The 14,920-nt window shown below is 35.6% G+C and overlaps 1 protein-coding gene across 1 annotated transcript in view; it reads left to right on the top strand.

Moving 5' to 3' along the window:
• The first annotated feature begins 330 nt into the window (after positions 1 to 330).
• RNF219 (ring finger protein 219) overlaps positions 331 to 14,920 on the top strand; it is a 30,909-nt gene continuing 16,319 nt past the window's right edge. The window contains exons 1-4 of the mRNA XM_015558122.1: positions 331 to 485; positions 3,745 to 3,836; positions 5,234 to 5,482; positions 9,674 to 9,762. Coding sequence (XP_015413608.1) covers positions 3,768 to 3,836; positions 5,234 to 5,482; positions 9,674 to 9,762 — 407 coding nt within the window. The 5' untranslated portion in view covers positions 331 to 485; positions 3,745 to 3,767. The remainder of the gene's footprint in view (positions 486 to 3,744; positions 3,837 to 5,233; positions 5,483 to 9,673; positions 9,763 to 14,920) is intronic.

The raw sequence follows: 14,920 nt of genomic DNA, 5'->3' as shown, positions 1-14,920 counted from the left end.
AATGTGATTTGGAACAAAATAAAACTATTGCATAATACAGAATAGGACAAAAGTAGGCTTACAATTGTGAGTACGAGAATCACAGTTTATTCTTATATTATTATTTATTAATTATTGTATTTTCCAAATGGACAACTATAAACATACGTTTGCCCCACCCTATATGTCATAAGTTTCAAATATCTCAGCTAGTATCTCTGTTAAACATAGATAAGAAACAATGTGGTAACAGAAGTAGCTACTCTGCTGTATGCTAGAGAAGCAATTTGTTTGCTCTTAACTAAATCTATTGGGATTCTAGTTATGACTATTGCTCTGTACTAAAAGTAACGTTTCTTTTTTTTCAAAGGTACGCCAGCCTGTCATATGCATCAACAACCATGTATTTTGTTCAATTTGTATCGATTTGTGGTTGAAGAATAATAGCCAGTGTCCAGCTTGCAGAGTCCCCATCACTCCTGAAAATCCTTGCAAAGAGATTATCGGTAAGGGCCTATTTTCTGAGCACATAGAAATGGATTTGAAACAATCTCTAAATAGTGTCTATTTGGAGGAAGACCAAAATAGACAACTTTCAATGATTTTATTTTGCCAATATCATACTGGATGGATTGGTCATTTGTATAATCTGTAAGTGGAGCAACTGAGGAGCACAAGGCATTATGAGAAATCGTAGAGCTTCATGGAACTTACATTCTGATAGGGATTGTGCACGTGGGCCAAAATATTAATAGTTTAAAGCAGCACATAAAAGGCCAGGAAAAGGCCTGGAGTGTTCAGGCAAGAAAGATCACCTAGCAACATTGAGAAAGGTTTCAAGAAGCAGGTGGCCTTTATGTTGGGATTTAAGGATTGATAAGATTTCACCTGGTAAAGATTAGGGATTAGGGAGGGTATTTTATGCAGAGGAAATAGCATGAACTAAAGTTTAAAGGTAGGAAAACAAAAAGCATGTTTTTGAAAATTTCAGTAGTTTGGGATTGACTACTTGAAATAAGACTAAAAAGGTAAATTGAGACTTTAGTGACAAGTTAGGAACTTGCTCTCTGGGTAAGAAGAAGGGTGAGGTGCATATGATTGTTTTGAGCAAGGAAGTTGCATGATCCAAGTGCTTGAGGAAAATTACTCAGGCGATCATGTAGGTTAGGCTGTAGGGAGAGACAGGATGTGAGATGGTCAGGTAGGAGGTTCTTGCCCAGGTGAGGGAGAATGTGAATCTGGATTAAGGGTAAAAAAGAACATTCAGTTCTGTACTAGTGCAGGTAAGAGGGAAGATAAAACTTGAACTAGAAGACCCTTGAAAAATAAAACATTTAAAGAGTTGGATTTTTATTCTGCTCATATAAGTTATTTCTCTTAGATTGTAGAAATTAAAATGATTTGTATTTGATTTTGCTCCAGGAAAAGTTGAAAGTGAATATATCATTAGCTATGTGTAGGAAACACCTTTCAGAAACCTTAAGAAGTCATTGTGTTAGTCCTAAAGTAGTGAAAATAGACTTAAATAAAATTTTTGCAAAGGAAATGGAAAAGAAGATATAAGCTAGAATACAAAAACCCAGTAGGACTTTGGAACCAAGAGATCTGAAAGAGGAATCAGACATGGCTTCAAGGTTTCTTCTGTGGATACCTGGGTGAGGACTGGTAGAGGAATATTTCTCTGCTGTGCTGCATGCTGTAGTATTAACCTCTCTGCCTCTAGTTTTTTACCTGTACTGAACTTCACCAAGGAGTCAAGTCTTTTCTTACAAAATATGAGGTTAGATTATTAAAATAATTTAAATGTTTTTTCTAGCAGCTTCTCTTCATGTCTCTTCTCCTGGCTTCTTTCATTCATATCTAAGAAATATTTCATAAGTTCTTTCAAGTAAAATAGTTCATCTATAGCATTTGGATAGAATGTCCTGAAAAAGAACACCTGTAAAATGCCTTTGCTATCATGATGCTAAGAAGAACAAAGAAGGTAACCACAGCTTAAGTGAAGAGCTCTTGGGAAGAATTCATTTAGAATGTATTTGTAATGAGTCATTATTAGCATATAATAATGCTATGATTTATTTATAATACATTGTAACTAGGTTGTTAAAATCAGTGAAATGGCACTTTAATCTTTTTAGGGTGGCACCAGTGATTAGGTATGTTGGAATGAATAAATTGATTATAATAATATATATTATAATGTATGTGTATTATATATTATGATATATGGATAATATATGTATAATTATATATGAAGTATATAGATAACATTATTTATATAATCTATTGGTTAAATATAAGTATAATCATTGATTTTATCATTATTTAAGAATTGTCTGGTAGTCCAAATGTGATAATTAATAAAATATAGTATTTACCTTCAATGAGTTTACTATAATAAGGTACACAGATAAGTGAACTCAACTGAAGTATTTTCTTATGGGTTTCGGGGGTTTTTTTGCATTTAACTTTTTTTAAAAAAAATCTTTATTGTTGAGAGTATTACAGATGTCCCCCTTTTTATCCCCATTGCCCCCCTCCACCCAGTTCCCACCCCCACCCCAGGTCATCACCACCCTAATTTTCTATGTCCATAGGTAATGCATATATGCATATAAGATCTTGGATTGAGTAATACTGATTATAGGTCCTTGCTGTTCATCACTTTGAATATTTCTTGCCACTCACTTCTGGCCTGCAAAGTTTCTGTTGAGAAATCAGCTGACAGTCAACAGAGCACTCCCTTGGAAGTAACTAACTGCTTTTAAAATTCTCTTTGTCTTTAACTTTTGGCATTTTAATTATGATGTGTCTTGGTGTGGGTCCCTTTGGGTTCCTCCTGTTTGGGACTCTGCACTGCCTGGACTTGTAAGTCTGTTCTTTCACCAGGTAGGGCAAGTTTTCTGTCATTATTTCTTCAAACAGGTTTTCAATATCTTGCCCTCTTTCTTCTCCTTCTGGCATCCCCATAATGTGTATGTTGGTACACATGGCTTGAAATTGTCCCAAAGGCTCCTTATACTATCTTCATATTTTTGGGTTCTTTTTTCTTTTTGCTCTTCTGATTGGGTGTTTTTTGTTTCCTCATATTCCAAATCCTTGATTTGATTCTCAGCTTTACTGTTGAGTCCCTTTAAATTATTCTTTATTTCAGTTAATGTATGCTTAATTTCTGACTGGTCCTTTTTCAAGTCTTTGAAATTCTCATGAAGATTCTTGTAAGTTTCACTAAGCCCCTTGAAGATCTCTTTAAGATCCTTGAGAAACCTTATAACCATTGTTTTGAACTCTGTATCCAGTGGTTTGCTTGCTTCTGTTTCTTTCATTTGTGACATGTTTCTTTGTCTCCACATTTTGGCTACTTTCCTGTGTTTATTTCTATGTATTAGGTGGATCTGGTATGTCTCCTGGACTTGGTAGTCTCAATATACTTTTTTTACTTCTCTAGTTGTAGGACTTCCATTCAGCCAGATTTTAGGCAGTTCTGAATGATGGTTGTTCTGTATTTTAGTTGTAATTTTCATTTTGTTGTGGAGGTGGCAAGTACCTGTGTTTACCTACACTGCCATCTTGTTTCTCTCTTATGGTGTTATTTGACATTTATCTTTTCTCCAGTTTGAGATAGAGAAAAGGCCAAGATGGCAGCTCCAAGTATGTATATAAGTAAAAATTAAGCTAGGACACGATATAAAACAATAAGAAAAAGGTTCATTTTCATTCTGCCCAAATTAGAGTGAAAAGTTAGGTATTTTTTTTTCCACATAGGAGGGACAAGTGAAAGTGAACCTATGCTAAGCCATACAGTCCGGAAGCACCTTCGGAAAACTAGACTTGAGTTACTCCACAAAGAATATGAGGTAAATAATAATTAAAATTTAAAATGATGACAGCATTGAATTCAAGGTAAAACTGAGCTATCTCGGGCCTTGGACTTCTTAGAGTAAACAGCCAATGAAATCTTACTTAAATGCCAATTTCAAAATATCTTATTTGATGAGTTCTTTTTTCCTTTTCTATTTCAAATGGAGGAAAGGAATAGATAGAAGCATTTCCTTTCTTAACTTCGTTTTAATTTAAAATCTGTCCTCAACAGACACATCATTTTGTAAGTATTTGCTCTCTCAAGAAGTTGGGAGATAAAAGAAACCCTCTTATGAAAGTCAGTCTTCCAGTCCCCACAAGGCATTATGAATGCTCTGGTAATCGGTGACTGTAGTCCTCATTCTGTTTTTCTTTCTTCTGATAAATTCACTGGTATGTTTATTCATATATGTGTGTTTCTGCTTATATTTGTTTATTCATTAATATATTAATTCAAATAAAGTGATTTTCTTATTTTATAATGCTATTTAACATGAAATGTATTGTGATTTAAAATAGTAAATAGTACTGTGTTGATCCTAAAATGTATTCTCACATACTTAATGAATATTTATCATACTTAGGTACTCATCAAATTAATCCTTTAGGAGATCCCTGGCATATTGAGCTACTTGCAGTTTATTTTCTAACAGCAGAATTTCTCATGGTCTTAGTTTAAGAAGTAATACCTATTTTAGATGAATAACTGGTAGTACAGAAAAGAGTTCTAGTCCAAATGTTTAGCAGTTGGATTTAAGATTATAAGCAGTTCCAGATGGTGAAATCTAATACTTAGAATAGTCACAGTGGTTATTGAAGAACCAGAATGTAGAAAATAAAAATTAACTACAGGTATTATTCTGAAATGGAAAGTGGGAGGAAATAGCTTATAGCTTCAACTCCTACTTCAAATACAGAAGCAAAAATATAAACATCAAACAAAACTATAGTAGATCACCTTCATCAATACTGTATTTTTTTAATTTCCTTTAGTAAAGCAATTAAACATGCCTTAGAATTTTCTTCTGAGGAATCTATTTCCTTGTTGAATTCATGTGACTTTTGTTTCCTGGATATCTTAAATAGAATAAAAGATTTGACATTTTTATTTTCTAAAACCACAAACTATCATTGAATCTAAATGAAATCAGTGGAAATGCCAATTGTTTTTTACTGGAATGCCAGTTTTTAGCTAAGTCGAAATACATTTTGAGAATTTCAACTGTGATTTTCTGCATCCAAAACTATTCGTATCAGATAAATTATGTATCAGTAAAGAATTTGTGTGTCTACAGAATTCTGAGTATAAAATTTAAAATCCCATTGGCCTCAGGTTAGTATATGTATGTGCTTAGTGTTTATGTCTACCTAATGGCTATGCAATGCTTTTCAGGATGAAATAGATTGTCTGCAGAAAGAGGTAGAAGAGCTTAAGAATAAAAATCTCAGCTTGGAGTCACAGATCAAGACTATTCTAGATCCTTTAACCTTGATGCAGGGCAATCAAAATGAAGATAAACATCCAGTTGCAGATAATTCAAGTAAAATTGACCCAGAAACTGTAGCAGAGTGGAAGAAAAAACTTAGAACAGCTAATGAAATCTATGAAAAAGTGAAAGATGATGTGGATAAGTTAAAGGAGGTAAGTTGTGATCTTTTAAAAATTTTAATATATGTAGCTTTGAAATTTCTATTATAGTTTTTGTTTAAATTCTATAATATTGTAAGTACCTTCAGAAGTATAAATAGCCATATTATCTTGACTCATCATTAGATGGTTTGTGAGGAAAGGACAAAAATTCCTGAATGAGCATTAATAAGGAATAGGAAAACTTTTTCTCCTTAAATGTCATTAGCTGCCAAGAAATATAAGGTGGTTCCATTTGTGACTATAATTGGAGACTCTAGTGCTTTTATATGAGTTTGCATCTTCTTGTAGGAGAGTGACATCAATTTAAAGGATGTGTTTCTATTTCCCCTCTTTGTGGTTTACCTTAACTTTTTTAAAGCTTATGTCAGTGACTGCCCTGTATGCATAAAAACAAACACATATCCATTTCCCTACCTATAAAATGAAAGACTTGGATTATATCTTTTCTAGCACTACCACTCTCTGATATTTAATATTGTAAATAGTTAAAGACATAATGACTAATATCAAGAGAGCTATGAGTAGCCTATTTAGACTACTTTATGCAAAAGAATATTGTGCCTTATGAGGTAGGTTCATTTTTTTTTCAAATTATTATTCCATCTAAAAGTAGAGAAAGAGCCAAGCCTCTAGGATTTTCCAGTCTAGGAAAGGAGATGAGATGCATGCAATCATCACTAGAGATTATAATCAAGTGCTGTTGAGCTTTGTTGGCCAAAGGGACCATCCTTTAGCTTGACTTCAAGTTGATCCACAATGGAGTCCTTTGTGCTGAATAGTGATGGTTTTGTGATACCCAGATCCATAGCCACCCATTTAAAGTATCTACATTCCCTTAAAACACTATCACTGTGCTGAATTACCAAATCCCACCTCCTAAAATCATTAATGGGCTCTATATGATATTTTAAAGTGGTACCACATACTCGTCCTCAGATCCTTAGTGAGGTTAAGTAGCAGAAAAATATCTGCAGCTTAGTGTAAATACTAAACTATTTTCACACACACACACACACACACACACACACACACACACGAAATGTTATTTGGGCTCAGCTAAGGCCCAGATAAGAGAAAGAAGGGAATTCTATGCTTTTAGAGAAAAAAACAAAAAACAAAACTACTACATAATGGCACTGAGTTTATTACAGGCTTAGGGGAAGTGTGTAGTTCTTTGGAATTGAGAGCTAACGTTACTAGCATGTTGATTTGTCTAAGAGGACACAAAAAAGACAGACAACTGGGAAGTTAGACTGTTTATCAATCTACCATGTCTCCTTTAACTTCCCTTCCTCTTCTTTTTTTTTTAAAATATATTTTATTGATTTTTTACAGAGAGGAAGGGAGAGAGATAGAGAGTTAGAAACATCGATGAGAGAGAAACATCGATCAGCTGCCTCCTGCACATCTCCTACTGGGAATGTGCCCGCAACCCAGGTACATGCCCTTGACGGGGATCGAACCTGGGACCTTTCAGTCCGCAGGCCGACGCTCTATCCACTGAGCCAAACCGGTTTCAGCTCCCTTCCTCTTCTTGAGTGATCAGTAAGTTCTATATGATCTCATTTATAGTTATTAAACTTTAAGTTTTTGGCAATCAGTGTTTCCTAGATCATGAGGCTTGGTATGAAAACTTCACTCTGGGCTCCTAAGAGTGGTGTAGGGGATGTATGTAAAAGAAATTTACATAAAACACAGTTTTTCTTTGCTTTTTAAAGGCCACATGTTAATTCAATACTCAAAGCTATCCTGAGACCTCAGAATTATGTGGGAGATTTAGTAAGCCCATTTTTGGATGCCTAGTGATGGCATTAGAAGTACTAGGCAATAAACTGGGGCATAAATGAATTTAAAAACATGGACTACAGGGGAAAAACTTAAATGTGAAGTATAAAATTATATACTATAAATCAAAAAAATTCAGAATAAAGGACTATTTAGAATGAGTGAAATGGCCATTTTTATTTATTTATTTTTTTGATGTTTTCAGGACAGAATGAGTTTTGAACCTTTATGAAGCTAGTTTCATTACCCAGTCAGTGTTGAGAATACAAAATAGCTGAAGACTTCATTACTCTCTTAGATGCAAAAAATAGGCAGAACTTTACCCTGTGTAATCTTTACCCTCCTAACCCTTCTCAATTTGAAAATATCTCCTGATATTTGAGGGACTAGCCAGCTTATAAAGAGAGCCATAGGCTGGCGAGAGACCTTAATATATAATGATACAATACTGAGGGGATGGAGAAAAGAAATCTCAAATGAGTTTCTAATTTAAGCTTATCAACATCATCAGAAAGCATTCACTAAGTGCCTCCTCCTCTTACGGTGCTGTGCTTGAGAGCTTCATTCATTGTCTGTGTCTCTGAGGAAGTAAATGACTTTCCTTATATCTTCAGAGAGGCAGTAATGGTATTTATCAGTAACTTAAAGAATTAACCCTCCACAGTCCTTGTTGTTTTACAACCACAAAGACAAGCAGTTACTCAGAGCCCAGAAGGAACCTGGATGAATCTAAGAGAGTTAGGCTTGTGCCCAACAAAATGTTCTCTGCCTTGCTTCTCTTATCATTCTCTTAGGGTATTTGTATGTGGGTAGGCAAGTAATATAGTCAGAAGTTCTGGAAATTGGTCAAATTTTTGAAATCTGTTTTTAAGTCTTCTTAGTTTTAAACCTTTTTGTTGACAACAGTTCTTGTGACCTGTTCACTTTGAATGTGAATGTTCTAGTCTAACAAAGAATTTCTCCTGCCAGGTTCATGAGGTTGATTGCTACTCCAGGGAGTCTTATTTTTCTATGAAATTAATAAATGCAATGACTAGGGAATTTAAAGGGAGTAACTTTTAAGAAACCTCTACAATCTAGGCACACTTCTTTTTAGGCTGTCCAGAGTCAATATTGGGTCTCTAGGTCAAGCATGTCAAACTCAAAGGCTAACATAGGCCAAATAAACAAGATTTAAGTTTATGTGGGCCTCAAAAAAACAAAAGCTTCAATTTTCATAGAAAGGTAGGGTTATTTCGATAGAGACATGCTGAATACAAAGGGCTGAAATAAATGAGTAATTGTTAACATAAAATAATAGAACATTTTAATAAAAATTAATGTTTTTTCTTGAACATTAACTTACCAGAAACTGAGTAACTGCACAAATTAATAAGCATAAGAAAACTAAAGCTATTTTTCTTGTTCTCCGAAAGCAAAATATTTCCTGTTGTGCACACCAAACAAGTCAGTCCAAGACTAATAATGTGGCAATCAGCTGCTAAAATATTTGCTGCTAGTATTAGTAGAAAGAAATGGTGTGCCTGAGCGGTAAGGCTGGTAAGGGAAATGAATGCAACATGATTATAGTAACCAGTCATTAGCAAATGTTGTAGTTCATTATTAATAATTATGTATAACAGGATATTGTAAAAATTAAGTTATGAAATTTTTATTAAAACATTTTTTATATACCGTTATATTGGCTGGGTCACAAAAATATTCGTTGTGGTCTGAATGTGGCCCATGGGCCATGAGTTTGACATGCTTGCTCTAGATTTTCTAGCAATTAATTTTGTTAAGCAGTTTTTAGGTATCAGAATTTAAAAAAGAAAAACCATACTTTGGTTTTTTATTGTTTAATCAAGAGATCCATAGAATTTATTAGAAAATATTAACTCAATTTTGAGAGTCTCAGAAGTTGTGAGCTAGAGCATTTGGGGAAGCCTTTTGAAGAAAGAAAGCAAATCTAATCAGATTAGATTTGTTACCACTAAAAAACTATTGTTAAGTAGCAACCAAAAATCAATATTATAGCTCAAGAATTAACTCTTAGCATTAGTTTTGTGAATAATTGCTTATCGTATAATGTTACCATGCTTAAAATATTCACTTATGTGAAAAAGGAAAAAAAATCACCATTAGTATAGTCCTTTAATGACTCGTAACTAACATAGCTCTGTTTATTTCCCTGGATAGGAGATTTGCAAAGTGCTTGGGGAATATGGATTTAAAATGCTTGGTTGTATTCACAATTTCATAAGTCATTCCCAGTGGTGATTTTAAGTTTCCAAAGGCCATGTTCCAGCATTCAGTTTTCTGCTATTATCACTCTAAAAAATACTGGTGGCTCATGTTATAAATTTTACAAGGCATTTTTATTTTAGCTTATACTTAATTATTTTTAATTTTTTTAAGGCAAATAAAAAACTAAAATTGGAAAATGGTGGCCTAGTGAGGGAGAATTTACGACTGAAGGCTGAAGTTGATAACAGATCACCACAGAAGTATGTATTTTGTTCATAGAGCAATGTTTTAAATTATGTAAATGTTTTAGAATAAGCTGTTATTGTCTGTCACATGTGTTTTTCATTGAAGCATATAGGTTTAAGTAGAATGTCTTGCCTCTAAAAGTCAAGTGTATGGTTATGTTATTGGTAAAATCTTACTTTCAGTTAAAGCTAAGTTTGAATAAAAGATTTCATTTTTATCCTTTTTCCTTATGTGATTAGCAAAAGGGTTGTTTTGTACCTAAAACTGATGAACTTTCACTTGGTTTCACATGTAACTGTTTAATAGAACTAACGAAGAATAGGGAGATTAACATAATGTCCTTTAGAAGTTTTCTGAAATGTTCTTAATAGTAAATATTCATATAGCGCTTTCTCTTTGCGAGGTACAATAACCTTTGATGTACAATTGATGCAATTCTCCATTTATGGATAAAGAAACAGAGGCATAGAGAGGGTAAATTAATTTATCTAAACCTGCACAGCTAGTATGTTATGTAAACAGAATTTGAACCCAGGTAGCCCAGCCCCAGAGTCTGTGCTCTGTTCCATTACTTGAAACCATTACACTTTTACATTACCCATTACACTACAAAATCTATCCAAAATAGAATTTAAGGTATTAATAGCTGGATTTTGGACTGATTTGAACTATACAATTAAGTGATTTCATTCTTCCTTTGTGCTGGGATAGTTTTCATTCCATTCCACAATCTCAGAGATTGCAAAGTGTTGACCCACTTAACCCTTAGTTTGTCTGTTTAAAATGATAAGGAAGAGTTGAGACTTAAGAGTTAAAGATGGAGAAAAGATGGGGGATACAACACTTAGGTTTTTCTTCTTCTAGAAAAAAAGAAAAAAGACAAGCGACAAGAGAATATGGTCCCCATCCCTTTCTGAGGTATGGCATATCAGAACTCCATACTTTCTTTCCCTCTAACCACTAGACTTCCTTTCTTCCTAGTGGAAAAAGACAAGGCCGAATGAAAATTTTTCCTACCAGGAATAGCTCTCTGCTTGTCTTTTGAAAAGGAGAAAACGTTGCCTTCAGTAAAACAAAATGTAATATCAGGAAATGGTAGAAGTAAAACCATAATTGCTCAAAACAGAGATAACTAACCAATAGAAAAGAAACATAGCTTTTACTTTTAAATAGTTCCTTCCCCTGTGCTCTGCAACCTCACTTTGCTTTCATTTCGGACAATGACAAATTAGTGAAATAAGCTTAGGAAGTGTTGCTGTTATGTGGTGGTTTTGAGTCTCTGCTCTTCTCGTTTATTGGCAGCTCGCCTTGCCAGTCATAGTAATTCTTGCCCATTAGCCATTTCCCACAGCGTGCTGAATGGAACTAAAGCTATTTTGTTTGCAGCTTTTATTTCTTGAAAGGTTGCCCACCAGATTTCAAATTTAATGCCAGCCACCAAGATGTGTGTTTTTAAATATCCATGGCTCCATCCTGATAAGTAACTGAAGAATCTCACCTGAAGAAACCTGGACTCAATTCTAATAAGCAGCCATACTTCTGAATCCCATATAATTCTGGATTTGCTATCTTTAACTTCCATTCCTTCCCTTCAGGGTAAGGGGCCCCTTTCACTTTAAAAATGATTTGAACTAACCCCCATTCCAGATCAGTTTACAATGCATTGAGGTATTAAATGCATTGCATTTGATTTATAGCCTTGTTTACTCTGCATCACCAAACCCTAGTGGGATTCAGAGAGAAGCTGACCACAGCTGAAAATATCCAGATCTGGTTCACCTGAGGAGAGCTTCTGTTTATAATGAAAATTCAAGAGTTTAAAACTACATGCAAGCAAATAAACACCATCCATTCCATTTTGTTCCCTTGATTAGGAAGCACCTTGACCAGTTATTTTTCTCTTGTTTACGTGGTTAGATGCCAGTATAAATTCAGAAAATGGCAGGTGGGTTATAGTAATGAGCATCTTTATCAAAGAAGCAGGACTTGAGCCGAGCTTTGAAGAATGGAGATTTCAGTGAGGAGGAGAACCTTCTGGGCCAGAGAAAACAGCTTGAGCTGAGAGAAGCTTTATGTGGTCCCTTCAACTCCAGACCCTCCTCTCCAGTAGCAGCCAAACATCATGCTCAAGAAAAATGGTAGCCTCCCTCTCGAAGTCACTAGAGCAGAAGTCCTTTATGTAATTCACACATCTGTCCATTGTGACCGTCACCATCCTAGTGAATAATTGATTAGCACGACCCTTCTGCATCCGCCACTCTGTGCTCTAGGCAGAAAGGCCTGGTCTCAGCCTCTTATTTTGTGTGGAGTGCCAGGAGGGTCACAACTCCACATGGCAAGAAACAACAAGAATGATGAGAGGAAGTTGAAGGGAGACTAAAAGTATTGCGTTTCTTATACCACTGAGTTCTCTTGGCTTTCAATTACTATTCCTAAACTATGCCAGGAAATGGGATATATTTGTCCTTGATAGAGTTAGAAGTTCCTTGGTGACTTTTTAGCTTGAAGAGGTATGCAGAATTGATTTGTAAAGTATTTAAAAGTTCCATGCCCGCTTTCTGTGTTCTCTCTGTTTACTTGTGCCATTTTTATGTTCTAGGTGTGCTAAGCAGGGTTTGTGCCATCTTGCCAGCTATTATGAGGCTTTAGCAGAGCAGCTATTTTTGCTGTCAGCTATTAACTCACCTTAATAGCATAGGGTATAAAGATCCACATATAAAACTTCACAGGTCATTTATATCAAACTTGGTTATAATTGGATTAGTGGCTTACTTTCTATAAATATGGATTCAGGAAAGTTATGTTCTTATAATTATGTCTTTAGTGAGATCTATGGGTTTGATAATGACTCCTTACGTGCAGCAGCTCTTCTATTGCACAGCAACCCCAAGACTCTGTCATTATGAACCGATCTTCTTCACCTAGCTCCTGAGGGAAGATAAAGGCTACAGGTACCCTCTGGACAGTGAGCAGTATTTCCTGTTTTTATTATATGAAAGAAGTGCTCTAAAGAGGAATGAATAGACTTCACAGATTACAATCTGTGCTTTTCTTCCATTTATGCTGTATTTATGTTCCTTGGGTAATCTCATCTATTCCCATGGCTTTAATAATAATATCTACCTGTATGTGAGAGGTTACAAAATAAAATTTATATCTTTGGCCTTGCCCATTCTTCTGAACGGTGGATTCTTGTTTCTATCTGTCTACTTTATACTTTCACCTGAATTCCTATACCTTATATTTAGAGCAAAAAGGTTAAATACAGTCATGTGCTACATAACGTTTCAGTCATTGTTGGACCACATATACAGCAGTGGTTCTGTAAGATTATAATGGAGCTGAAAAATTCCTATTGCCTAATGATGTTGTAGCTATTGTAACATTGTAGTGGTAACACATTACTCATGTTTGTGGTGATACTAGTATAAATAAACCTGTGCTGTCAGTTGTATAAAAGTATAGCACATACAAGTACAGTAGTGGACTATACCATCTAGGTTTGTGTAAGTGCACCTAATGATGCATTTCTCAGAGCATATATTCATCATTAAGTAGCAAATGACACTTTGGTAGTCCCCTCTTATTCACGGTTTTACTTTGTGTGGTTTCACTTTCACAGTTTTAGTTGCTCCTATAGTCAGCAGCAATCAAAAAATATTAAATGGAAAGTTCCAGAAATAAACAATTCATAAGTTTTAAATTGGGCACTGTTCTTAGTAGCATGATAAAATCTCATGCTGTCTGCTTCCTCCTACCCAGGATGTGAATCATCCTTTGGTCCAGTGTATCCATGCTGCATATGCTACCTGCCCTTTACTCATTTAGTCATCTCAATTATCAGATCAACAGTGGCAGTGTACTAGTAACAATGCTTGCATTCAAGTAACCCTTATTTTATTTGATAGTGGCCCCAAAGCCATTCACATACATTTTCTTACAGGATATTGTTATAACTGTTTCATTTTATTAGTAGTTATTGTTTATCTCTTACTGTGCCTAATTTATAAATTAAACTTTATCATAAGTAAGTATGTATGGAAAAAATAGTGTATATATAGGGTTTGGTACTATCCTTGGTTTCAGACCTCCACCAGGGGTCTTAGAACCTATCCCTCATGGATAAAGGAGGTACTAGTGTAAATGTTTAGCACTGGAAACAGACTACCTATATTCTTTTTCCTGCTTTCACTCTGCCCCTTCTTCCCCTACCCAATTCATTTTCACCATACTCAAAATTGTCTTTTTATAAAGTATACATCAAATTATTTAAATCTCCTACCTAAAGCTATTCAGTACTTTCCTAAAATAAAATTCAGATCCTGTACAAGCTAGTCTGTACTTACTGTTTCACTTCATCTTATTTTCATTTCCCCTACTCATCCTGCTCCAACCATAATGGCCTTCTGTTTCTAAAACATGCTGGACTTTTTTTTTTTTTTGCTTAGAATGTTCGGCTTCCAGATCTTTATGTATGTGGCTCTCTCTTCTGTTATCAGATTCAGAGAGGCCTTTCCTGATCATTCAGTCAAAAGCAGCCCTCTACTTCAGCACCTTCTATTTCCTTACTCAGTCTTATATTGATAATAGCAATAATCAGGGCGTAGGGTCGCAGTATAGTGTGTGATTATGAACTCCGGAGCAGGCTCCCTAGGAATGAACTCAGGTTTTGTTTACTTAGTAGCTCTGGGATGTGGGGGAAGATATTTAACCTTTCTGCACTTCAGTTTTTATCTCATGTGAAATGAGGACAGTAATTTCCTAGTTGTAATGAGAGTTAAATGTAAACTTGAAATGCACTTAGAGCCCATGATTAATGCTCAACCAGTGTTATAGTATTACTAGAGGCCTGGTGCATAAAATTCGTGCACATGAGGGGGGGGGGTCCCCCTCAGTCCAGCCTGCACCCTCTCCAATGCGGGACCCCTCGGGGGATGTCTGACTGCCAGACATCCCTGCAGTTGGACATCCCTCTCACAATCCTGGACCGCTGGCTCCTAATCCCTCACCTGCCTGCCTGCCTGGTCGCCCCTAACTGCCCTCAACCCCTGCTGGCCTGATTGTCCCTCACTGATCTCTGCTGCTGGCCAGGTCGCTCCTAACTCCCTCCCCCTGGCCTGGTCACCCCTAACTGCCCCTCCCCCCCCCGCCGACCTGGTCACCCCCAACTGC

Source organism: Myotis davidii, unplaced genomic scaffold, assembly GCF_000327345.1.
Source record: "Myotis davidii unplaced genomic scaffold, ASM32734v1 scaffold268, whole genome shotgun sequence".
NCBI lineage: Eukaryota > Metazoa > Chordata > Mammalia > Chiroptera > Vespertilionidae > Myotis > Myotis davidii.
This window is presented reverse-complemented; position numbering and strand designations above follow the sequence as displayed.